General features: G+C 35.1%; 2 protein-coding genes across 2 annotated transcripts in view; one reads left to right on the top strand and one right to left on the bottom strand.

Moving 5' to 3' along the window:
- The window catches only part of LOC123671426 (neural cell adhesion molecule 2), a 412,137-nt gene that overhangs the window by 84,518 nt on the left and 300,368 nt on the right, over window positions 1-27,251 (top strand). The gene's annotated exons all lie outside the window — the stretch shown is intronic.
- On the bottom strand, window positions 23,837-26,861 carry LOC123671429 (ankyrin-1-like). Its single transcript, XM_045605282.1, has 2 exons — window positions 26,428-26,861; window positions 23,837-25,076 (listed from the first exon to the last, which is right to left on the bottom strand). The coding sequence occupies exons 1-2, from the start codon at window positions 26,732-26,734 to the stop codon at window positions 23,839-23,841; spliced, it is 1,545 nt and encodes a 514-aa protein (XP_045461238.1). The 5' UTR covers window positions 26,735-26,861; the 3' UTR covers window positions 23,837-23,838.

The following is a 27,251-nucleotide window of genomic DNA, read 5'->3' as shown; positions in this document are numbered from 1 at the left end:
AAAAATATATATTCTGAAACTTTGGTAGCCAGCAGACCAACGTGGAAATCCCAGCGGAGACAAGAATGGACAGTTAGTCCTAAAAACTTTGTACTGCCCATATAGGATCAATCTTCTTGAGTGAGAAGAGCAAATCAACAGTCGTCTGGTCATTTGAAACTAGCTCATTTGAAGTAAACCAATCATAAACGTCGTCCAGCGCAGCAGCTTTTCCCTCCAGCACAGTAGCCAAGTCATCAGATGCCACAGACAGTCGTGTCATCCGCAAAGAGGATAATATTGAAGTTGAAGTTGGAGGAGCCAACCAATATTTGTAAACTAAACAACAAAGTTTTAAATATTTGCTCTTGGTTCATTTAGTTGGATATGGATGATTTGTTTGTGTACAGAGAATATTGGAAATTAACGGTACCTGTTTGTCCTCGATGACTTCACGAGTTGCATCTTTAAGGTCTCAAATCGATAGTGGTGCGTTCGCATAGACCATTTCTTTCACGTGATCAGAAAAAAATGTCTAAATAACACTGCCAGAAAACTTTTCTCGTAGAATTGTGATTGTTTCGTTGTTTGTGTGACAAGAACCATCGTCTTGTTGAGAATAAACGTCATTTATATCAATATATTCCAATTCTGGCTAGAAAAAATCATTAACCATAGCTTGGTAGCGCAATTTATTCACCGTTACAGTTGTAGCAGACTCATTTTCGAATGACTAAGGATTAATTTCACCACCAGCTCAAAAACCGCACCAAACGGTAGCATGTTGAGGATGGAGAGACTTTTCAACAATCATTATTGGACTTTCCGATCCCAAAATACGACAATTTCGCCTATTTACATAGCCTCCGAGATGAAATTAGATCTCTCTACTGAAGATGATGTTAAGATGAAAATCTGGATCATTTTGATGCATTTCAAGAACCCAATCATCGTAGAACCGACTTTGCTGGTTATCTATCAGCTTGAGTTTTTTTGTTAACTTAACATAAAAAGCCTTGATCTACATAAGTATTCATGCAAAATGCTATGAAGTACCTTACAAGCTTCGACATATTCAAATATATTTACTTTGCTACTTAACTTAACTTAGATTCCGAAAAAAAAGAGATTATCGTTCAGCTGAAACAATTATTAATTCTAAATCTTCATGGTCTGAAGATTTATGATTCATCAACGGCCCTTCTCTTCAACAATTGGTCAGAAATCAAAGAAGTATGGCCTCAATCTTAACAAATCTCATTTGGTCTTCAGAAGCTTCCAATAATGTTTTAGCTTCTGTATCAATTCCAATCGTTTTCAATTTTAAACTTGATTTGTCTTAGTGCCTAAGTACATTCCATGAATCTTTTTCGATCCATTTCAAAATGTAAAATTCATTTATTCAATGGCCCAGAGAGTCCTTATCATTCTTTCTGATTATTACTGAGGTCTGATTGTGACTGTTAATTGAGGCAATTGAGCAGTGTTCGTAACGCCCTTACTCCAGTATATCGTACAGCTCTCTAAGCATGAAATATTCAATCCTCGATACTGTAAACTTTCAATATTGCAAACAATGATCCGAGGCAAAATTCCAAAATACCTAAGAGCAATTCCTAACCAGAAAACTGCCCTTACACCCTAATCCATTAACAGAGCTCCTGCAAAAATCTAACATTGCGATCACGTCTTCCCAGTTGACTCTAATTGCTGCTCTTCTGAGAATACTCGAAGAGATTTCGTTAACGTCATCTCTTCGTTCGCAACCTAAGGACCAGGACGAAAAACACAGGCTGTCCCTATCCAACCTTCGATTCCTCATTTCGCCAACGCGATCCGCTAATTGCTTCATTAAATTGTTACTTTTCTTTGTTGCTAACTGAAGTCATTTATTCCGTAAAAGAGATCTTTGTTCTTTGACGTGAACGTTGATCTGGGCGTAGTGTTCTTACTGTCGTTTTTAATTAAGATAATGGTTTGAGTTAAGACCTGATGAGGCTCATCTGTAGGTTTGAAAAGTCTGGAATTACTAATTATGAGTTGTCTGTACTTCTGCCTGAAGAAGGTATAGGTTACGATTCAGTTCAAAGAAGTTTTTTTTATAGTTATACATTATTATATATGATTATAAAACCCAATAGAAATTTTGATGAGAGATTAAATGTTTTCTCTCTCTCGAGGGAAATCATATTCTACGTATAAATTCAAAAACCAAAAGTATCACTCATAACTATATTTTATTATGACATTTTCAGTTTTTGAACTCATACGTTGTAATGTAACAATTGCCCATGAGACTCTAAAGACTGATTTCTAGGGGTGGTTTGGCTTATTTGGCAACAAAACTCCTACCCAGGTTTTTACAAATTTAATAAAATTGAAATATACAAAGATTTTGAAATGAAAACTAAACTTAAATCGGTTTTTAATGAACTTCTGTACTATTAGGATGGAACCTCTTCTGTAAATTATTTTCAGCCTTCACCAGATCTTAGCAGGATGCTCTAGTACTCCAATTCCCATTCAGCAAAGTTGATGTAATAAGGCCAGGTATTACGCAGGTATTTTCTCAGTTTCAGGAACTAAAGTGGTTTAACGTACGTATTATTCCAACTTCCAAAGGAAATTCTTCTTTACGATATTTCAATCCCATAAGAGGTTGAACTTGATATTTTTCAATCCCAAGAAAGATTTCTGTTGTTTCAATTCCACAGGAGGTGCTTTGGGGTAATGAACAACGATATTAGAATGTGTTTACCTGAATTCACAACTCCTTCTTGGATTTCTAACCAAAAAATTATAAAGAATTGATTGCATTATATGAAATAAACCTGAGAAGGAGTTTTCTTGATATTATTTGACACAACGAGAAATCTACCAATCTGAAATACGTTTCCAAAGGATAGATGACTCTAGAAAAAACTACTGTTTGAAAATTAATCAATTCGTTCTTGTGAGATTATTGCATATAAATGCAAATACTTATGTCAACAGTTACCGAGAATCACGACACAATTCTCGCCGATAAATTAATTTTTAAATCTCAAATCAAACTAGTAAGGGCTGAAATTTGAAACAAGGTACGTATCTTTTCTGATGTCTCGATAATTATTGATAATCTTTCAGAAAATTATTTCTGTTTTCTTCTCCAGATACGCGCATCCGCATCCCGACCAATCGCATACGATGAATTGACAAATTACCGCGTCTTCGAAAATTCCAGTAGCGTAACATGAATTGAAGCTAGCAAAATCGTTGCAACGTCATATATGTTTTCCTGATAGATAAAAAATTCAATCTCTCATCAAAATTTCTTATGTCGGTGAAATAGGTATTTCTGCAAAAAAGCTGCAATAAGTAGCCAGTAAGTATACCATTTCTATGAGGAAACAAATGAATACATTTTATTTTCATCCATCTTAATATAAATGCACAAACACAATATATTTTCTTGTAGACAAATGTCATGATAGGATTTACTACATACGTGATGCAACCGGAGTTTTTGAAACTATAAAAATATTCAAAACTCACCCAATTCATCTGCACTATCAGCTCTCAAATCCTTTCAATACTCTGCGTGGAGCTTAAAGAAGAGAGAAGTGGAAATGAAAATTCGAGTAGGTATGATGCTGACACCAGAGACGAAAGATTTGCAGATGTAGGAAATATACTTTCCTCTTGTTTCTAATTAAACTCTCACTATTTGTGAAAAGAAATTTTCGATCTCCGTTTGACTTTACACATTATTTTTGCATTCATTCCTAACATATCGATATTAAATCGTGAGATACCGACTTGCCAACACTGTAAAGATGAATTTCATCGGAGCCTCCAACAATTTCTAAATTCCATCCTATCCCTCTTCAACCCTAAATTGAATCAATCACCATCAGAAGCGCCGAGAATAAGAAAGCGAAAAAGCTGAATTTCGGCGACAAAGGCAGTTGAGATTCGAAGGTCCTGATGTCGGAGCTTTGTGTCCCCTTTGAACTTGAATTATGTCGCTGCTTTAGTTTCGATGAAAATAAGGGTGGGAGCTTTCTGGATGTAAAATAGTGCTTTCACACGGATTGTTGTCTAATAGCTCTCATGTTCGGATGGTTGTTCCGCTTCTGGGTTATTTTTTTTTATATTTTGGGTCTAGTCGTGACTAAAGTCATTACGTCTTGCCTACTTCTGAAGAAGGTTTTTTAAATCTAAATATTAATTCCTTTTCGAGAGGATAATGCGTTCGTAAAGTTTTTTATTTCTTTTGAATTGAGGTAGATATTATAACAAACAAGAAAAATATCGTTTTTTCAGATATTCAAAAACTACGGCTAGTTTTTCGCAATAAAATAACGATTACTAGGTTTTTTGAACTATGATTTGGTGAGAATTCGTATACCTAAGCACATTGAAAAAGCTTTTTGTACAACCCATGAATATTTATACCGGGATGAGCGTTTCTGTATGACCGATATACAGGGTGTTTCACCGGGATGGCCTATTAGACGTTTATGGAAAACTAATAATCGTAATGTTGAGCTGAAAATTTACATATTGGGGTTTAAGACAATGATCTTTCTCCCTGAAATATTTTCAGATCTCTACATTTTCCGGTTTTACCGGAAACAGACTACTACTTCCCCATTTCAAATGACACACCCAGTATGTAATTGAATCATTAGATAGCTTTTTTGTCGAAAATTTCTGCAATATGCTATACCTTGGGAGAAAACTCAACGGTTCATGAGTAGATGGGATTTTATAAATTATGATTTAATGAGGACCCAATTTTTTTTCAATTTTTCGGCAGAAAAAGATTTTTCTTTCTTTTCATGTCTGCGAATACGTAGTATTATAAGACTGTTTGCGGTTTGGACCAAAAATGTACAGTGTTTATAAGAAGATCAAGAACTTGGACAACTCAAATTCATCAAAACTCAAGATTTTTAAATTAGAACCTATATTTTGTATTATTTCAGTCGATTCTACGAACAAAAAACTTTTTGCAGATTACTTGGGCAAACACTATACTTAAAATGAATACTCGTAAGAGTTATCGAGGAAAAACTTCAAATAAGGAAAAACCGCAATTTATAACTGTGTGGAGTTGTCTGTGACTTCCGGAAAACATAAAAAGAAACTAAATTTAGACATTTCCATAACTAAATTTGACATTTCAAGAATTGTAATGAATTATTCGTAATTTAAAATTGTATCGGTTCAAGGATTTCGCAACAATCCCAACTAGAAGTTTGTTTCAATTCATGAAATAAAATTCAGTGATCCTGACATCGAATTTTAGTCACAGACTCCTCCACATAGTGAGACATTGCGGTTTTTCCTCATTTAAGGTTCTTCCTCAATAACTCTTAGAGTATTCATTTTAGGTACCTATAGGGTTTGCTTAGGTAACCCCCACTATTTTTGTACGTATAATCGACTGGAATAATGAAAAAATTAGGTTCTAATTTGGAAATCTTTTGAGTTTAAATGAATGCGAGTTGTCCAAATTCATGATCTTCTATAAATAATAATAATATCGGCATATATATGACATATTGGCGAAATTGTCTTCAAAAAAGCTACCTAATGATGCAATAACATATTGGGTGCGCCATTTAAAATAAGGAAGTAGTAGTCTGTTTCCGGTATAACCGGAAGTTTAGAAATCTGAAAATATTTTAGGGAAAAAGATCATTGTCTCAAACTCCAATATGCAATTTTTCAGCTCAAAATTATGATTAGTTTACCATAAACGTCTAATAGGCCATCCCGATAAATCACCCTGTATTAGCTATTTTACTCCTTCGAAAGAGGAAGAAAAGTGATTCCTTTTTTTTTGGTATGTTAATATTCAACCCAATAGAGAGTTGACGGTTTCTTTACGAAGGTTTCCCAACATGACTTTTTTCAGCAATAATTTTCTTATTCGTCGATTAATTTAAAACATAATTCTCTGAAATAATCACCATGGCGCTTTATAACTCTAATGTCAGCTTTGAGCTTCTGAGAATCCTCACAGATATATATGAGAGATATTAATGGAGATAAGCCATTGAACATAAACAAAGATATTACGTATCCTTTTGAAAATTCTTCTCGATATTATTCTGGTCTACACCGAAAAGAATATGAAAATATATTAAAAGATGACATTCTGAATGAAAAATAAAAAGACATTTATTCAAAGTTCGTTCACTTATGTTTTTCCCGAAAAATAGATATAAAATCAGACAAGAACAAAAGCGACTGATTTGAACTAATACTTACCGTTTCTTTCAGTTCAGTGAATTAATTTGGAATAAATTTGATTTGATTAGATTTAAGTTCTTTCGGTCTCAAGAAGAAAAAACTTTTGGGTTCCGTTGAGGGCGTTACACCATCTAACTTATCGTAATTCATAAGGAAATCCCTATTACTTTCAGGGCAACGATTCTCATGAGATTTCCACATGAACCTTCCGTGTAGTTAATTCCCAACCAAGTACTGATTTTCAATTCGATCGGATTAGTTTCTCCTTAATAATTGAGGAATAATTCATATAACCATATCACGATAAGTTTATCGAGGTAATTGAATTAATCACAACGATTTATTATACTTTGCGACCAATTTCTGTTGCACTCTCACTGCAGATCGATATTGAGATATAATTTATTAAAGTTGAGTTTGTTGTAACTTCTTTTATCCACGAAATCTTTATTCGAGTTCAACGCAAATTTTCAACACGGATTGATCTACGTTATTCGAAGGTCATTTACAGAAATATCGACATTGACAAGACGTATTTCAATTTCAGAATGGGACGTAACACTATCATTCCGTATTTCCGATCTGAATGAATATAGAAAATAAATAATAACTTGTTTGGAAATTATTCTCGATGGAAAAATCGTCTTTCAATTGGATGACGTTTGAGTTCAAATTCATTGATTTTCTCCGGAAGTAGAGTAGAGTATATCCCGAAATGCGCTATAGCTCTATCTACTACTGAAAATATAAAGAATATACCTACTATGACAATTTCAATTAGGTGCATCTCAAACAAAGGACTTATTTATTTATTATTTTGGGCCAATGTTGCTATAATGAAAAGATTTCGATTCCCAAAAAACAGACAAGTATATTCAATTCAGTACAAAAAAAAATTATGTTGAATTTTACACTTGAAGATCCCAGTTTGACACGCACCTGATTGAAATTTACCCGGTAGTTACACGTAGTGTTGTTATCATTCAAATTGGTTTCTATCCAGACGTCTGAGAATGCAATAGTTCTCGAATAAAACCAAAGGAAATTCAAATACGTAGGTAGGTTCAGATCTAGAATCGTAGGGTCGATCTCAATAATTTCGAAGTTGTTGACAGTTGAAATATTATTTTCTGATGATAAATTAACTTCAATGTCAAAATGTCATATACCTGTAAATGTTATTGTCACTTTGACATCAATTAAAAAGGTGCATCCTTTTTTATCGGATAAAAACTTCTCTTCGTCAATATCTAGTAAAAATGTCAATTAGTTTGTCAGATTTTTTTAATTTAAACATATACTACTTTTATTTTGAATCGGTGTGTTAATTTTAACCGATTTTATGTCAGTTTTTCTCGTAAAATTAGTGCTTGGCAAAACTATTTCGTTGCAAAGAGAAATTCATCCGATAAAAAAAGCTCTTGTGTTTTTACTGTTGATTAAAATTGACTAAAAGAGCAATTGAATAGATATACTGTATTTCATTGTAAAATTACTTATTCAACCTACATACAATAGTATATTCTAAAACAAGTTGCAGAATGGGCTCCTATTCCAATACGAATGCGAAATTCGAAAACGAGCGACGAAGGAGCGAGTTTTGGAACGCCTGAGTGTTGACGATATTTTCTCTATTCCTGTCAAGTTTTGTGAAATATTGTCGAAATTCAATGAAAAATTCAGATTATACATCCTAGTGACATTTGTATTGTATCTTGCCAGTTGGTGTGACTCACGAAAATTGACAGATGACGCAATTTCAATTTGAATCGTACGTTTCGAATTTTGATATAATTTATAATTACGCATTATATTCGTGAATTATGTCTGAAGAAATGGATTTAACACCACCAGAATCAAGAGAAATTTCGAATAAAGTTGCAAATCATTTCACTATATCCAAATTGTATTATATTGAAAATTTGACATGTGTTGAATTTTGATAGGATTGAAAGTCTGTGTAGACAACCACAGAACAAAAAACATAACTGAAAACAATGCTGTAATGAGTTACATTACAGCACTGTTTTTAGAACTGTAATGAACTCATTACGATACTGAAATAGAGAAAATGCAATTATGCTTGCGCCACCAGAACTATATAAAATCCAAACACAATACCCAAAAAAATACCGATTATTTCTCTTCGATTTCAGATAGACTCCACCTAATTAAATTCTGCTTGTAATTTATTTTGAAGCTTGCTGCAAAATTATATGTTGATCGAGCTTCTAGAATCAACAAACATTCAAGCAAAATACATTTATGTAATCACAGGTCAAACTTGAAATTCATTTTGTATTTGGAAGTTTACCTTCAGACTGTTTATGCTAATTTGGGGAGAATTTTATTCTATCACCTATGGAATTCTATCCTCAATGAACAAGCTACTTGCGCTAGACATTTCATAAATTCTCTGTAAAAATGGACGAGTTTTTTTTAATATGAAAATTCTGTTCAAATAATAGAGAAACCAAAACAAAAAGGTACATTCAACATGTAGAACAACATATGCAGTATTTTTTCAATCGAAACAATATTCACACAAAATAAATCATAACAATATTCGGCGCCTCATTAGCATTAAATGATGGTTTTATTTCCACATCCTGCACATCGTTCAGTAAATAGCGGCGCTGCAAAATATAAATGGATCAAACGCTATTGGCCATCAATTAGTATTGAAATTAGTATCCAATTAGGCTATGTTAACGAGTTATGATCGAAAAATCCATTAGGTCTCCAAAGATACATCCGCAATTTCAGAGTGCTAATTCATTGGAACCGGTGATTTGCATCCTGTTGAAATAATCTAAAAGGAATCTGAAACAGATAGTTTCGGCAAATTCGCATTTCGGTTAGTGGAAAATCCAACGTGAATTTGTTGTGTTGGGTCACACATGATATTCGAACTAGAATATGCATAAAGTGCAATTGAATGTGTTTTGATGTTTTTTTTTTTATTTTTCATTGAAATGATTGATTCATTGTGTTCTGGAAACTCAGCAGGAATTATTTGACCTGCTCCATAGATTTGAGACATTCTCGTGAAAAATTTCTGGCTTTCTGGGTATTGTTCCGAAAATTCTATATTACTGTTAATCTATGTGAGTTTATTTTCTTTATATTCAGTGATTTATTTGTTCTATAGAAAAGTGTATAGCTACTCATATTGAATGTTCTTCATCACTACTGATGATGCCTTCCAATTATTCAAATGTTGTTCTAGCTGATTAAAACCGATGTACGTATACAGGGTGATTATGGGGTGATAAAGAAAATTAGCGTCAAACATTCATTACGATATTAAGAAAATTGGGAAAAGGAGTCCACAATCCTAGTTCTTAAAAAGAATACCATCAAATGGTATACAGATGGTTCCAAAACCACAACGAGGACTGGCGCTGGAGTATTCGGGAATGGTACCAAATGCTCAATATTGCTAGGCCACTGTCGAAGTGTCTTTCAGGCAGAGATACTTGCAATAGAAAGATGTGTAGAATGCAACATAGCAAGAAACTATCGCAAATGTGACATATCAATACATTCCGATAGTCAGGCTGCAATTAAAGCACTGAGCTCACATACCATCGATTCTAAGATGGTATTGGAATACCGAAAAAAACTTAATGAAATGGGTAAGAATAACAAGGTCTCTTTAATCTGGGTTCCTGGCCTCTCGGGAATCAGAGGTAATGAGGAGGCCAACACACTTGCCAGAAAAGGAGCACAAACTACTTTCATCGGCCCGGAACCTTTCTGAGGTGTAGACAAATGCACTTACAAGAAAGAGTTTTAGGAAAGGGAGGTAACCAAAAGAGAAAAACTCTGGCGGAATCTTCCTGGTCTGAATCACTCCAAAAAAATTCTTTGAAACTTTGACTCTACAAGATCCAAGAAGTATCTGGATCTTAGTAAGAATATGCTACACCTCCTCACAGGGCAATGCCGCCTTAGAAAACACCTCATGAGAATGGGTTTAACAGATAATTACGAGTGCAGACTCTGTGGGGGGGAGGAAGAAACTACGGATCACCTAGTGACGGAATGCCTCGCCATCGCTAGCCAACGCAAAACCTGATTCGGACACGAAACTTATATAAGTAAGGAATTAGCCTCCTTGAAGCCATCCCAGATATTGGAGTTCATAACTCTGGAACTGAAAGGGGAGCTGTAGATCACGTTATGGAGATAATAGCTCTGATGGAGGCACAATAAACCATTAGGTCGCAGTGAAACGTAACCTCCTTAATTAAATCAAAATTTAATACAAAGTGATTCATGATTGAACGAACAGATAGAAATTCTGCCTAGAGGACATCTAGCCAATTCAAAAATAACACCGTAATAGTATTTTAATTCACCTAGTGTCCGAGGTACACGGTTTTCTGAGGAATTCAGTTAATTAAGATAGATTTGTGTGAAGATTTGTTTTCTATTGCCCTAATCCATCTGGAGATTTTGCAGTTGCAGTTGCAAACAATCGTATCCTCAAGAGAAATCCAATAGATGGCGCCAGCGTCGGTTCTCTTTCATGTATTTGATTGTAATATAATTTCTAGTTAATGTCCCTTATTATATTTTCGTTGTCTGATGAGGTTTTTCAATGTGAAGAGCATTATTTGTATAATTTTAGATAAGTTTCTTTATTGTTTGTAATCATGAATTCTATGCTTAACATTCTATGGTTGAAGTGAATGTCCTGGACGCATTAAAAATTCTCACTCCTTTTCTCTTCTTGGGTCAGCTGTAAAAACAACATAACCTAGTCGAGGTAATGTTTGTAAAAGTGTAAAATAAACCAGTACAGGTGTTAATAATTTATACATTCCATTATACTGAAAATAATTCCACCATCTATGAAAAATAAAAATTGACCAAAAGTAGAATAGGGCCCAATATGATTACTTTGAAGTTGAACACTCGAAAAAAAGCCCTACTTTTATCAATATAGTTTTCATCTTTTCTGATTCTGCATACATTTTCATCTCAAAATGATCTATTCTTATTTTCAATGAAGTTTTTTATCATGGACAGGGAAGAATGTCCGAACGTTGATTCACACCATCCAAAAGAGACACAAATTTGCAATAGTTGTTGCCAATATTCACTAGAGTAGACACCGAAAGAAGAAGATAATAAATTCACTTTATTATTTGTTATTTTATTGCAGTTTAGTATTTCTCACAACTCTTCATTCGCATTATGACTGAAGCTACGCCATACGTCTCTAACCCCATCACTTGCTGCGATCTTTTTACCAACTCGAACGCGTGACATCTTCTTCAACTGCTTCTCATTCAACCTCCATCCAAATCGGAGAATAATATCCAACCATAAAACTAATTCCTCGCCCCCGAAGACGTAAAATTGGCTCTCCTTATCTCATCCATAATGATTTTCATCAAGAACCCCAAGACCCATCCAAATTCCCGGAAGAAGTGGGATAACTCTTTCCCCGAACTGATCATCACCACCTCTCGCCGCAGAATCGCTGAGCCGATCCATGCTCGAAGGGCCAGACGCCATTATCGTTAGTGTGATCTGGGCTTCGGGAGACCGCTTTATATGTTGTTAAGACGGAATTAGAATTGGTCTAATTTATGTTGAAGAAGGGTGGAAGCGACAAAAGACGTGAGGAGTATAAGCGGATTTCGCAGTTGGCGTGGGCTTATTCCTGAAAGAAAATCGGCGCTGAAGGAAATGTGTTTGATATGGCGTCGCACAAATGTATAAATTCAGAAATTTCAGTTCAACTTCACAAATTATGATTTCAGGTTCAACTAGATGAATACTTGTCGATTCATTGAACACAAGTATTCATCTACTGATTTATTTATATGTTGTGTCATTAGACATAACATTTTGCTGACAAAATGTATGGATAATAATTAAGAAGTTTTCTCACGTGGTTTCGAAGAAAATGTAGTGAGCAAAATATCCGAAAAACAACAAACTTGAATATTAGGTACAATCGAAAAATTCTATGAGCCTAAATTTTTTTCTCGAGTGTTATTCGACAAACGATTTTTGATAAATCTGTTAAAACAACAAACAAAACAATTATGGGAAAGAAGTAGTTTGGAAACAGAAGTACTAGTAAAATGTCAATTTTTTGGATTAATTTTCAAAGAAAAAATTATAATTGTTGGAGTTGATTAACTCTGTCGATTCCATGCTCTGAGAACTGACAGTAATATATGATTATCCAATCTAATATATCCAAGAAGTTTCAAATGATGTTTTGCATCTAGTGGTAGATATGGTTTTAAGGAGTGTATTCATCAACTCCTTTTTGGGACAATGCTGAAATGTTCGATGATCTATGGCAGGAGTTCTTAAACTTTTGCTCTTCGTGCCTCCCCTGTTGTAATTCCTCCTACCCCTAGACGTTGGAATTCATATTACACGATTAGACTCCATTTTGGAAAAGGCCTCTTGGACTATCACTACAAGAAGAACAACATATTGATGTTTCGTCAAGTACCTTTCAAAAGTCGTTTGTTGTTAAAAAATCATTAACAAACCTATGGACTGAGCTTCCAAACAACTTCTCTGTTATAAAAGCCAAAACGTTTATGATTCTCCCGCCTTTTGCTGAAATTTCTCTTTGCGAAATTGAATTTTCTGCAGTTGCTAGCTCCTTCTGTTCTTCTTCCATGTATTGCAGGCCTTAGGCCTATAGTTTTCAACTCTAAGTTCTCCTGAGATATTGAAAACCCCGAATCTTTCCATCTTCTTGGAGGTCTTCCTAATGCATGTTGTAACTAATTCCTTTCACATTTCAGATGTGTTATCTGAAGAATTCTGTCTGTAACCATTCGATAAGATTGTATTGCACCCACCCAGGAAAGTATTCCAAGGAAGCATACGCTGTATTCCAAGAAAGTATAATAATTTAACTTTCTTAGAACTCTCGGATAGTTGTTAGCAGTGAAAACTCTGAGCATTGATTGTTTTCATCCAGAACACAGCTTCGATAAAACAAAAAAAAACGAATCTTCCGTTTCTTTGATGCAACTCCATTTGTTAAATGACGAATCCGCCAAACTTAGTTTTCAATATTCCAAGAAACTATAATTATTCGGCATTCTTCGAACTTAGGGGCGGTTACCATCAAAGGAATCTCCGAGCGCTCATTGTCTCGTCATCGCACAATCCTCCAGAAAAAGCGGAGAACAAACTAGAGCTGTAACAATGAGACAATTCCCGGAAAATCATCGCGCCAGCCCCTGCGTCAAGAACAGAATAGATTGCTCGGATGAAATTTCAGAAATATAATCGTCAAGACGCTGAATAGTACGAATCTAATTGGCGTTTTATCAGGAAACGTTCCTGCTGCGTAATGAAGATAGATGGAGACTGCAATGTTATCAAGTCAAGGCTGGCTGGGGCTGTTGAGAGAACCTGGCCTGCTCTTCTTTAATTGCCATCAGCGGTGCTAATTAAAAGACGTTACGGGGCATTATAATCCGGAACAGAGGGCGAATCTTGGGTTTCGTCTTTTTGGGGTGAGATGTAGACTGAGCTGGAGGGAGGGAACAATGATTTGGGGTTATGGAGTCTTGTTGAGTGGCTCAGCAGGATTATTCCTCGGATATCATCTCTGGAGATGCGAGATGTCTTTTGGCTTGATTTGGGGATGCATATCTTTATGGGGTTCCAACTCTGGTGGTGTTCAAGGTTGTTCCTTGAAATAAGGGAAGAGAGTCCTCAAGACAGATGTTGTTAACCCAATTTTCAAGTCAGGAGATTAAACCAATATTTCAAATTATAGTGCTATTCGCTTGACATCCAATGTAGATAAAATGATAGAGAAAATATTGAAAGCCTGTATTGTGAGTTTTTTGGAGAACAATAAATTACTGTCAGACAATCAATTCGGTTTTAGAGGTGGTAGGTCAGCGGATGCGATTAGAAAATCGGTAGAAAAGATATACAATATATAAGAGACAGTGGAAAAGTAGGAATTTGTGTTTTTGTAGACCTTGCCAAAGCTTTTGATACTGTTTCTCACCTAAACGGGTTCAGAGGAAAGGCATAGAAAGTTATTCAATGAATATAACTCAATATGTAAAAATGGGAGACCATATTAGTGGAAATAAGATTGTTGACATTGGAATACCACAAGAAACAGTATTAGGTCCAAATTTGTGAACAATTTATGTATACAGTATACTTGTAATGATGAAGAGAGAAGAAGTTATAAGTTTTGCGGATGATACTGCAATATTGCATGAAGAAGACAATTGGGGGAGACTGAAGCTGCAGGCTGAAAGAGATCTCTTATGGATAAAAAAATGGTTTCATGAGAATAAGTTAACCATCAACTCGAATGAATCAAAGAACCTGTCATTTTCTCTATATAAAACGGATCTTCAAGGCATGGGAAATCTAATCTGTGAAATATCTAGGGGTCACAATACATTGACTCCTCAGATGGGAGAAACACGTTGATAAATCAATGAAAAAACTGAGATGCCTACTCCTGAAATTGAGTTATCTAAAAAAATCCCCTCCATTCTTCTTCTTCACCAAAAGTTGACGACATATATTTTATCACTACATCTGAAATCTGAAAATATAAAAGCATAAAGAAGTAATGAATGTTAGAGTTTCCATTATATCGATTTAAAGTAAGCGACCCATTCTTAAAAAGAATCTAAAACTTAATGGATAGCTTCCGATTCACCATGAAATTTGTGAATTGGAAAAAAATTCATCGAGTGGTCAATGATTTCTTCTACACCACAAACACATAGTGGGCTTTCTGAAGAATGCCATTTGAAGAGCATACTATTGCAACGACCATGCCCAGTCCTAAGTCGATTTGAAATGAACCGAATACTCCTAGGGAAATTGAAACTTGAAACTTCCTTTGAAGGATCGACGATTAGACTTTTGTTGAAAACATTACAAGAACTCCATAGCGAACGTCAAATTTCCTTGTCAATTTCATAAGATTTAAAGAAGGTATTTGTCCATAAAGGTTTTAGTGACTTTAAGCTGGCAGTTCTAGTATCTGGGAGGTGAGATACTTTTGGAAATCAGTTCGGTTAGAAATTAAATTTTTTCCAAGATAACTTGACTGCGATCTGTCTGAGAATAGGAGACGGAGGTATATGTGATAGCAGTGGTAACCAATGTAACGGTGTAGATCTAATAGTTCCACTGATAATTCTCATAGAAACGTTAAGCTGTGAATCAATTTTATGAACATGAGCACTATTGAACCAAACAGAACAACAGTATTCAGCAGCAAAACCAAGGCCCAAGATGCCATACGAAGAGTGCTGGCATCAGCACCCCATGAAAAACCAACTAATTTTTGAAGGATATTATCTCTTGCTGGGTACGCCCATGAGTTACGGACTTTCATTATATGTTTCATCATGCATTTTTTCATTAATATGCAGTGGTGGATTGATTTGAAGACCGTTCCCATATCCAATAACTACAAATCAACTTCATATCCATTCTGAACTCCCAAGCAATTTCTGAATCATTGAATATAGATAATGTTATTTTGGTTTGCATAAATGACTTTGTACTTCCCTAGATTATTTAAATAACAAAGGGATCGAGTTCAGATCCACAGCGAAATGAAAGCTTAGCCAACCACTGTTATACCAATAAGAAATATTTCACCCAATCAGCTTCCCACCGGATCCCAATCATCCTCCATAGCCCACGTCTATAAATCCAGTTCAAATATGACTACTGCAATACGTACCGACTCAAGGACGTCATAATGCAAACAAGCACAAAGGATCATGTATGCAAGATCGGAAGTTTCCTTCGTCTCCGATCTCTAACTACTCTAACAAGGATCAAGCGCTTAGTTCGATTTCGAATCTCTTATGCCGATATATGCCCCGTAGCAGGAATCAATCCCACACCTGCTACTCATGCATAAACTGCGATCGCTCGTTAGAACTTCCATACCTCCTTGCATTATGAATAAGGGAGATTGGATTGTTGCGGATAACTTAGGTGCTGATGCAATAGTTATCGCAAGCTTCAATCAGTGCGATAGTTGGCAACGTCGCAGGGAGGATATGGATAGTGGGCGTTGACTGACAATGATTCCGATAATACGTGGGTTCTATATTTCTAAAGGGAAATGATAGTGAACTAGAACGAAATCAAGAATCTGAGGAGGTGTGTTTGTAATACGATTTTTTTTTTTGGAAAAGTTGTTTTCTACTGAAGTTCTAGTTCCTACTCACACTGTGATCCAACTTTATAAAGGTTCAACGAATCCTTATTGTTCAACAACAATATATTCAGTTTCAAATATTGAAAGTTACAAACTTACGGGAATACTACCCACTCTACTCAACCTTTTAACCAAATGTGAAGGCTAAGATTCGAGACAAGGAAGAAATTCCTCTAGATCAGCAACGTTTGATTTTCGCTGGAAAACAATTGGAAGATGATCGTACACTGTCAGACAAAAGGGTGTTTTTTTAGAGTTATAGAACTTTAAATTGCAATAAAACAACGATGGATTATTCGATTGACATGAATTTTATTTATCCGCAAGATAATCTTCTGGCATTATATTTTAAATATGATTTCTGGCATATGACCGCCACGGCTGGTTCGGATGTAGTCCAATCTGGACGTCCAATTTTCGATGACTTTTTCCAACATTTGTGGCCGTATATCGGCAATAACAAGGTGAATGTTGTCTTCCAAATGGTCAAGGGTTTGTGGCTTATCCGCATAGACCAATGACTTTACGTAGCCCCACAGAAAGTAGTCTAGCGGTGTTAAATCACAAGATCGTGGAGGCCAATTCACAGGTCCAAAACGTGAAATTAGGCGGTCACCAAAAGTGTCTTCCAATAAATCGATTGTGGCACTAGCTGTGTGACATGTTGCGCCGTCTTGTTGGAACCACAGCTCCTGGACATCATGGTTGTTCAATTCAGGAATGAAAACGTTAGTAATCATGGCTCTATACCGATCACCACTGACTCTAACGTTCTGGCCATCATCGTTTTTTAATCTTATTTCAAAAGCAAACGGCAATATTCCACCGAAAAAGTATTGAGTACTAAGACTCTTCAAGATGACAAATGAAGACGAATTTTCAAGAAAAATGTGTTTTAAGTGGTGAGGTCAGGGACTTATCAAGTGGAGTGCTTTTTTATGAACTTGTTTCTAGTATCCTTCAAGTCGTTCATTGTAGTGTTCGCCTAGACTAGATCAACCTTCGTTCCAGGGCGACTTAAAACTAAAACGTTGTGATAATCCCCCATCAGATGGCACTTCACGTAATGCAGTACCCAGTACCTCCGCTTCTTTTCAGCTTAATGACAAAAACTCGGGAATTCTGATCTGACAAAGAGAAAATCAGTCACTCTTCCTCAAAATGTTCAAGGCTAACCCCGAAAACCTTCGCTATCCCTAGTTCGGTCATCGTCGGGATAACCTAATATCAGGCCGTCATCCCCCAACCCCAGCCGCCCAGGAGGGCGCTTCTTAACGCCCGATTACGCCCATTCATGCATTTCCGGCAGACCGTTCACGCACGTTAGTGTCAATTCATTGGTGCCATACACACGACTGATTATTTATCAGGTTATCGGATGTATGAATGTTTGCCCACCATGGCACGGCGAGACTTCCGTTTTGTTTATGGTATGTATTTCGATAATATGGACGTGAATAACGGCGTTAAATGTATGTTCGTTCGTTTCACGGTAGTATAAAAATCCGTTGTGTAAAATCCGGTGTTTGAAATATTCGATGTTGTATACCTGAATTGATTTCGATGAGGAATTGTTATTTTGGAACGGATTTGAATTTGAAAGCAGCATTGCAACAGACGAATTGAAAAGTCCTCGGTCTAGCATAGTGAAACATATTTTTTGGCAAAATTCGATTTTATTTCTCAACATAGTTGCCTTCGAGACCTATACAGCGATTATAGCGATCTTTCAACTTATCGATACCATTTTTGTAGTACGATTTGTCTTCGCTTCAAAATAGGTCTTAGTTTCGGCAATTACTTCTTTATTGGCGCTAAATTTCTTTTCAACGAGCATTTTTTTGACGTATGAGAACAGAAAAAACGCTGGGGCCAGATCTGGCCAATGCAGTGCATGCAGAAGCAATTCGAAGCCCAATTCATGCAGTTTTGCCATTGTTTCCATTGATTTGTGACACGGCGCATTGTTTTCATGAAACAGCACCCTTTTTTTCTCTTCAAATAGGGCCGTTTCTTGACGATTTCATCCTTTAAACGATCCAATAACGCTATATAGGGTGGCCACTTTTTCAATGAGATTGTTAGGTAACTTTTAAACCATAAGAGTTAGAACGTAGATCAAATGGAGAAAAAGTTGCAGGCATAGAAGCATTATCAAGCAGTTAAAACAAATCGAGTTTATCAGGGCCGGTTATTGAGATATCATAAAAAGAGTAAATTCCGTCATTTTGATTTTTCTTTTTTTCCCACTTCATTTCAAATATTATCAAAAAATGTTACCGGAATTTTTTATTTGACAGTAAATTGTTCTCAATTTGACGTAATCAGTTTTCGTATCCAACGTTTCGTGCTCTCTGAGCCACCTTCAACCTCATTTTTTTCAATACGGACCTGTATATTTTATGACACTTTTCGAAATAACTTTTAAAGCTGAATTCAACGATATATCATACAATGTCATTCAAAGTTGATTTCTAGGTGATTTTGACCCTTATCCAATTTTCTTTGGGTCGGATCTGTAGTGAATGCAATTTATCAAAAACTGCTGTTAATAAAATAGTCAAGAGACGCGAATACAATTATTTTAAATTCGAATACCAAGCCTTGCAAAAATTATATCGTAATGATATCAAAATCAAATTCGATTCTGTAATTTGTTTCAACGGAACAAATGACAAATCCAACAATAGTGATTTCTCGCGAGAAGATTGAGAATGTATTGGAAGGTATTCAAGAAGACGAAATAAACAAATGTATAAGAAGTATGGGTTCCAGAACCGTTAAGTGCATTTCGCAAAATGGTGGACATTTCAAACAATTACTTCATTCATTTTCATTTACTTTCCAATAATCATTCGATTTTTCTTTCATTGAATGATAATTCGTTTATTATGAATTGAAGTATGTAAATAATAATTACTTGTTTCTTGATTTGATTCTGATATGTTCCATTTAGTTCAAGATGAGTAAGTTGACTTTCTCATCGAAATGTATTGCAGGTTGTTAATTTATAATAATAATAGCTTCATTGTCCAACAGTTTAACCCATTTACAGGACAATTAAACTAAAGGTACCTAAATGTAATACAGATCCGACCCAAAGAAATTTGGATAAGGGTCAAAATCACCTGAAAATCAACTTTGAATGACATTTTATGATATATCGTTGAATTCAGCGTTAAAAGTTATTTCGAAAAGTGTCAAACTCTTCATGAAGCAAGATTTTGCTTCAACTGTATTCATTCCCTTTAAAATGCAATATTTCATCAGCACACGAAATTCTTTTTTCCCATCTTTTTTCAAATGAAAGAAGTAGCTACACTCACAACACAATATCTCACAAACTAATGGTCGGACTGCTGTCAAATTTTGACACTTATCGTTTGAAGGTTGGTACTAACTAAATATCATATGAATTTAATACTAGCACCGCCATCTGTGCATCAGACCGGGGACTTTTCAATTGGCCCAATTTATATTATATTTCAACTTTTTTTCATGTTTGATTCAAAAGCTCTCAAAAAGTATGGCGTGTACATAAAATACAATTGCGGTGCTTGTGCATATAAGAAAAATGGAATAAATAAATCAATGCCGGAATCAAAATCCCAACGCGGAAAATTGCTCGAAAACCGTTAACATAATTCACAGGTGAGCGATTCTAATGCTTTCCAATATGCCCCCCTCAACATCACAACAAAGTAGAAGACGCGAACATGTTTATACATGTGTGAATATCAAGCGGTGGGTCTGACATGTTTACGAACCCAATGATCGAGTGTCAAGAAAATTTGCAGCCGCCTGAGATGTTATATAAAGCTGTTATTCGTACGTCTACCGGATGACAGCGGGAATGTGACCCAACAATAGGTTTTATTTGAATTGTCAAACAGACATCCGGAGCATCGGCTACGTCCCTGGCGTAGGCCGCGTAGCGGAAATACGCAATCCCGTCATTGCCAAAAGGAATGTCGTCACTTTCGTGAATATTCGAGTGTTTTTCAGTCGATTTTGTTTTTGTGCGTTGGTTCTTATCTTTGACGTAATGTCAATGTTGAATTTTAACGGGTGTTTTTTTTCGAGGTATATAACTTTAAGTTGGCATTATTGTTCAAGATGGCGACCGATTTAACAGCTGTCAAGTGATTTATTCTCAGTTTAGTTTGGCAATTCATCATGAATAGACTCACGCCTGAACAACGCTTGGAAATAGTGCAATTTCGTTTCGAAAATAATGGTTCTGTGTATAATACGTATCGCGCACTACGTCTATTTTATTTTGTTTAGCGATGAAGCGCACTTCTGGTTGAATGACTACGTCAGCAAACAAAACTGCCACAATTGGAGTGAAGCTAATCCTCAAATGTATGTCGAAACACCGTTACATCCAGAAAAACTGACTGTTTGGTGCGCTTTAAAGGCTGGTGGAATCATTGGTCCGTACTTCTTCAAAAACGATGATGGCCAGAACGTTACAGTCAATGGTGATCGGTATAGAGCCATGATTACTAACTTTTTCATTCCTGAATTAAACAACTATGATGTCCAGGAGCTGTGGTTCCAACAAGACGGCGCAACATGTCACACAGCTCGTGCCACAATCGATTTATTGGAAGACACTTTTGGTGACCGCCCAATTTCACGTTTTGGACCTGTGAATTGGCCTCCAAGATCTTGTGATTTAACACCGCTAGACTACTTTCTGTGGGGCTATGTAAAGTCATTGGTCTATGCGGATAAGACACAAACCCTTGACCATTTCGAAGACAACGCCGGGTTATTGCCGATATACGGCCACAAATGTTGGAAAAAGTTATCGAAAATTGGATATCCAGATTGGACTACATCCAAGCCAGCCGTGGCAATCATATGCCAGAAATCATATTTGAAATGTAATGCCACAAGATTATCTTGCGGATAAATAAAATTCATGTCAATCTAATGATCCATCGTTGTTTCATTGCAATCTAAAGTTCTATAGCTCTAAAAAAAAACACCCTTTATAAGGACCCTACTCACTTATCGCTGACCCTTCAATCCAGAACTCTTGGGTAGTGGCGGTTTGTCCTATAATCAAATGAATTCTCCAAATTACAGTTATAAGGCTAATTGAAAAGTCCCCGATCTGATGCACAGATGGCAGTGCTAGTATTAAAACCATATGATTTTCAGTTCGTACCAACCTTTAAACGATACGTGTCAAAATTTGACGTCAGTCCGACAATTAGTTTGTGAGATATTGCGTTGTGAGTGTAGCTACTTTTGTTATTTGATAAAAGATAAAGAATTCCGTGTGCTGATAAATATTGCTTTTCGAAGGAAAAAAATACAGTTGACGCAAAATCTTGGCTTGATGAAGAGTTTTCAGGGTCTGTACCAGGTGAATCAACCATCATTGATTGGCATGCTAAGTTTAAACTTGGTGAAATGAGCACCGAAGACGGCGAACGCAGTGGACGCCCAAAAGAGGCTTCCACCGACGACAAAATCGAAAAAGTTCACAAAATAATTTTGAATGACCGTAGAGTGAAGTTGATCGACATAGCAGACATTGTTAAGATATCATCTGAACGTGTATCGGGTTTTTCACCATAATTTGACCCCCCTTTAACTTTGGTACTAAGAGGTACAAAAAAAATGTTTCAACAAAAGTTTCACGAAATCGACTAGTGTTTTCTAAAATGATTTCAAAAAATTAAATATATACAGAGTGGGCAACATATTGGATGAAACTTCATTTTTTCAAATGAAACACCCTGTATATTTTTCTATATTTGACTAGCTCTTTTTCCCCCGATTTCGAATATATAACATATGTTTGGTCTATCTCTCGTATTCTGAGTACCACAGAGTTTCAAATTTTAAGAATCACCTGGCATGCTCCAGTAATCAGTTTTCACGTGGTTGGCTGCGATTACTCAAAATGCCCTTTTTTGAGTTATCTCGTTGTTAACTATACAGGGTGTTTCCTAAACATGCGGCAAAAATTCAGGGGGTTGTTCCTTGGACTATTCTAAGAATATTTTGTCCTTTGATGATTTTTGAAAAACCTATTTGTTTCGAAGATATAGGGGAAACAAAATTTCAGATAATAACATTTTATTTGACATTTATCCTAGCTTTTAATGAATTTCCATCAGCAAGTCCATAAATGAAATGCATGTCAGTCATCTCGGTGTTTGTATAGCGATTCATAATAGTCAAAGATAAAATGTTAATTGCTAATACATCACAAAACGAATTCAAATGAAAACCGTGTTTAATCTGTATTCCTTTACCATCTGCACTTATCAATTTTTAGTCAAAAAACTGGCCGTTTTTAGTAATTGGAATGTTGTTAAACAAATTTAAAAATAAATTGTACCTACTTAGTAAACACAGTGCGGTACGCATTTTTATTTAAACTATTATTAATTTTAAAAATATGAAAAATGTTGTTCGCCCTGTATCTTCGAAACAAAGAGGTTTTTCAAAAATCATCCAAGGACAAAACATGCTTAAAATAGTCCAAGGAACAACCCCCTGAATTTTTGCCGCATGTTTAGGAAACACCCTGTATATGACATACGTTGAAGTTTTTTTTATACATTTGTCACACAATTTTTCAAAACGGGCTGACTTTAAATTTGACTTCAATGAAGAAGTGATCGGAGATTAAAGCCTATTTCGAAAGCAGAGCTGATTCCTTCTACAGAAAAGGTATTAAAAAGTTGGGGGAGCGCTAAAATACATGTATTACTCTTGAATGTGAGAATGTTGATGAATTTCAAATTTGAATAATAATTAATAGTAAATAAATAAAGAATTAGTTAGGCTCGAGACTTATTGTATTTAGTGGATGGAATAAGAACATGAATGCTCATTTGAGATCTACTGTGAAATTTATATAATTTCCATGCAAATTTTAAAATGAAATTCATAGTTAATATTGGATAAAATTATCTAATTCTCGATAATTGAAAGCATTTAAAACTATCGACGAATCATATTGATTCACAAAATCTATCTTTATTTGGTTTTAAAATGAATATAAACAATTGATATCAATAATGTGAATAATACAAAAAATAATAATATATAAAATACACCTACTTATATCTAAAATTACAAAAAATCGATCATAGTATATACAAAAATTGACCACCATGAATAACATAAATACTTCAAAGTGGCTCATTCGTCCTTTAAAAACAATTATAAGTTATATATAATATCAGGTACAAAAATAAAAGAACAACAATGTGAAGAATATTAATGAATTGATATTCATCAATAAAAAATAAAATTATTCAGTTATTTGCGTATTTTTTTTTCCTTTCTAATAAAATTTTCAAAAAAATTTCTTTAATCAATACAAATGAAAAATGAGGTGTTACTCTCAACATTTTCATTCAATTTCAAGAATCAATTGAATATATTCCGGCAGACAAATCTTTCAGACTCCATTCCCTACGATACAACATCAAACGCCTATGCAATTTGAAGGCTTCGTGATATCCAAAATACGAAACAAATTCATCTTCTTCCACGAATGGACGAAAAACACTTCTCAAAAATAATCCAACGTGTAAGCACGCCGTTTGACATCTACGAACATCTTGTAATTTAAAATCTACAATCTTATGAAATGTCGAATAAGGTCCAAGATCCATTTTGAAACCATTTTTCAATACATTATTCGGTATACGACGAGCTAAAGTTTCTATGCTCATGGTTATGAAATCATAGAGTGATAAGTTTGTGGTTATAGCCATAGTTTTGTAAAGCTCCATTAGTTGTTGACATGGACTGAGTACAGCTTTTAATGATTTAATACTCATTATGGAATGTTTGAGAGATAAATATTCCTGAATATCAGAACATCCATTCAGAGCAATATAGCTGACCAAACACTCTACAATATGAGGGTCACGTCGCCTGACCATGACTATATCTAAGGCCGTTCCATTTGTACTTTCGATCTTCAAGTCGCTTCCATATATTAGCAAAGACAACACTATAGATTCTTCACACTTGCGAATTGCTATATGTAAGGCTGTCTCATTTTCCATTGTCACCGCATTGATGTCTAAACCATACTGAATGAATAGGCGTAACAAATAGGTAAAGGTACCGTCATTGTTATCAAGCATTCGATCAACACACTGGTAGAGGCAGTTGTACCCTTTGGAATCAGTAAATCCCACATCAACTCCATGCTCCAACAATTCATAAATGAGAGGGAATGTTGAATGATTGTTGGATAGTACAAGCTCCATCAAGGGAGTCAATTCATGAGTGTTCGTGACATCTGTTTTGGGCTTGAAGGCTAAAACAGTCTGCAAACTCTTCATACACTTCTTTCTTACCACCATGTGTAGAGGTGTTAAGTATTCTCGACCTGGTAGATTTATATCTCCTCCATTGTTCATCATGTCCTTCAGGCAGTCGTGATTAGAGCTTAATACTGCCATGTGTAACGGGGTTTGGCCTAAGGAGTTCTTGATGTTAGGATTGGCGTGAAGCTTGAGGAGTTTTGAAAATGTTGGTCCATCTCCAGTCTCTAGAGCTATGTGCAGAGCGGTGTTTTTTTCTGGGTCTAGGAATGCCTGCACGTCATAAAGATACTCCAACAAAAGGTCGATGAGCGATGAATCTGAAGAAGATATCATAGGTTGAAGTGATTGTTATTCTCTATCATTTTTAATTGTTCGTCAAGATATGGTCAAAATTTCATTGGGTGATAGAGGGCATAACGATCATTCAATATAACTCTATAGCGAATGGTAAAACATCCGGCGTTTCGGATATACAGGTCGAAATATATTTTGTACACCTAATCGAATGAAGTGTTATAGATGTGGAAACTATATATTTTTTCGCTAAACCATAGTTTGTATAATTATTCATATGAAGACAACATCTTCTCCTTTTCATATTTTCAAAAAAAAAATATTATTATTATTATTATTACTTTTAGAAAGGAGGCAAAGGCGCAGCCAGGATTATCTCGAATGGTTTTCAATATATGATCCTTAGTTTGAACCTCAGAGTAATAAACATGTGGGAGTATATGTCATTGTCAGTAAGCAAATTTTGTTCCCAACATGAACTATCGAATTTGACATGAAGCGCGCATACAATATTTCACTTAATTCGCGAGTTTCTCCACAAAAAACGCACTTCCCTTTTTCCCATAGTGAATCAACGTTTTATATAAACTCAGAATATATTGAGATGAATAACTTAATACATCAGAAATTCAGAAAACAAACTTAAAGCGCGCCAAACGAGGTGAAACAACGTTAGAGAGAGAGCAATAGTTGCCAAACCTTGGATTGCAGAAGGTAAATACAGAAAATAATGAATATTTTGCATACTATAAATTCGAAAATTAGGAAGAATATCGGATACCAAATATTCGAATTGGAATATTCAATTGAGAATCACTCAAATAAATATATTTCATTCAATATAATATATATTCATAATGAGTTAGTAATCTTGAGTTATGATGAATTTGAATTGTCCGAATTCAGGATTTTTTTACACCCAGTACATTTTTAGTCCAAATCGCGAACCGGTTTAATAACACTACGTATTTGCAAAATCGAAAAGGAGAAAGATTTTTTTCGAAAAAAACCTCTTCTGTAGAAATATTAAAAAAAATATGAGTCCCCTTCATCACCATTTCTTCCATAAGAATCCCATTAACTCATGAACCGTTGAGTTTTTCACAAGGTATGACATATTCCCGAAATTGCCATCAAAAAAGCTATACAATGAGGCAAAAATATACTAGGTGTGCCATTTGGAATAAGGAAGTAGTTATCTGTTTCCAGTATACTGGAAGTTGTTAGATTTGAAAATGTTTTAGGAAGAAATAACCCCAACATGCAAAATTTCAATACAAAATTATGATCAGTTTTCCATAAACTAATAATATACCATCGAGGTGAGCCACCGTGAATGATTTCGTATTATATTGTCCGAATTATACCACCTACCTTTTGTCAACAATAAATATTTGGCTGGTGTGATGCCATCATTATCTCGCCACAGTGGATCTGCAGCATTTCGTAATAAAATTTTCGCCGTTTCAATATGTTGTTGTGTTTTTATTCTTTTACTGATTATATTTAGCGGAGTTTCATTATCGCCGTTCAGGATATCTGCGAAGTGGGTATTAGAAAGTAGTCTTTTAAGACGTTCATGATCGTTTTGTTTGGTCGCCTTGAAAATGAATCGTTTAATATGTTTGCATATTTTCTTGTTTGCTTGAGCCTTTGCATTCTTCGTATGTAGTATCATCATTGTGTTAAAAACGAATTTGTGAACAACAACAAAGATCTGATACCGATACTTGTTTCAGAATAAAACGATATACGAATAATATTCAGAAGTTTCTGACAGTCATAACAGATGTTCAGATGTTGACTATAAATTTCAACCATCTGTATTTTTCTGTTGCTACTCTTTTCTTCTTTTTTTTACCTGAATCGTTTTCACGGACTGAGAATTTTGTTATGATTTTTAACCAATTGAGTCCAAAATGAAGCAGAATTGTATGAAATGAATTGATATAAAAAGCTATTTCGGAATTTCTATTTCATAATTCCGCATCATAAACAAATTGTGGCGTTGGAATTTTGAAATAATCTTTTCGAAGAAGACGAATATAATGAGTTTTAAAATTCATCGATCACACCTGGTACTTTTATTACATCACAAACTCCCAAGAAGAAAAAAATTTTTTCAAAAAATTTTCCTCGTGAAATTTTGTGAGGAATATAGATAATATTTCAAATATTTAGGAACGCTGTCAATGAAA

Source organism: Harmonia axyridis, chromosome 1 (assembly GCF_914767665.1).
Source record: "Harmonia axyridis chromosome 1, icHarAxyr1.1, whole genome shotgun sequence".
NCBI lineage: Eukaryota > Metazoa > Arthropoda > Insecta > Coleoptera > Coccinellidae > Harmonia > Harmonia axyridis.
Note: the sequence above shows the minus strand (reverse complement) of the source record. Positions and strands in the feature narration are given on the sequence as shown.

Excerpts from the sequence above, each read along its gene's own strand:
- LOC123671429 (XM_045605282.1), bottom strand. The coding sequence starts at position 26,734 with ATGATGATACTACATACGAAGAATGCAAAGGCTCAAGCAAACAAGAAA. Across the intron at positions 25,077-26,427 it reads ATATTTATTGTTGACAAAAG|ATTCATCGCTCATCGACCTT; the intron begins GTAGGTGGTATA and ends TATCTTCTTCAG.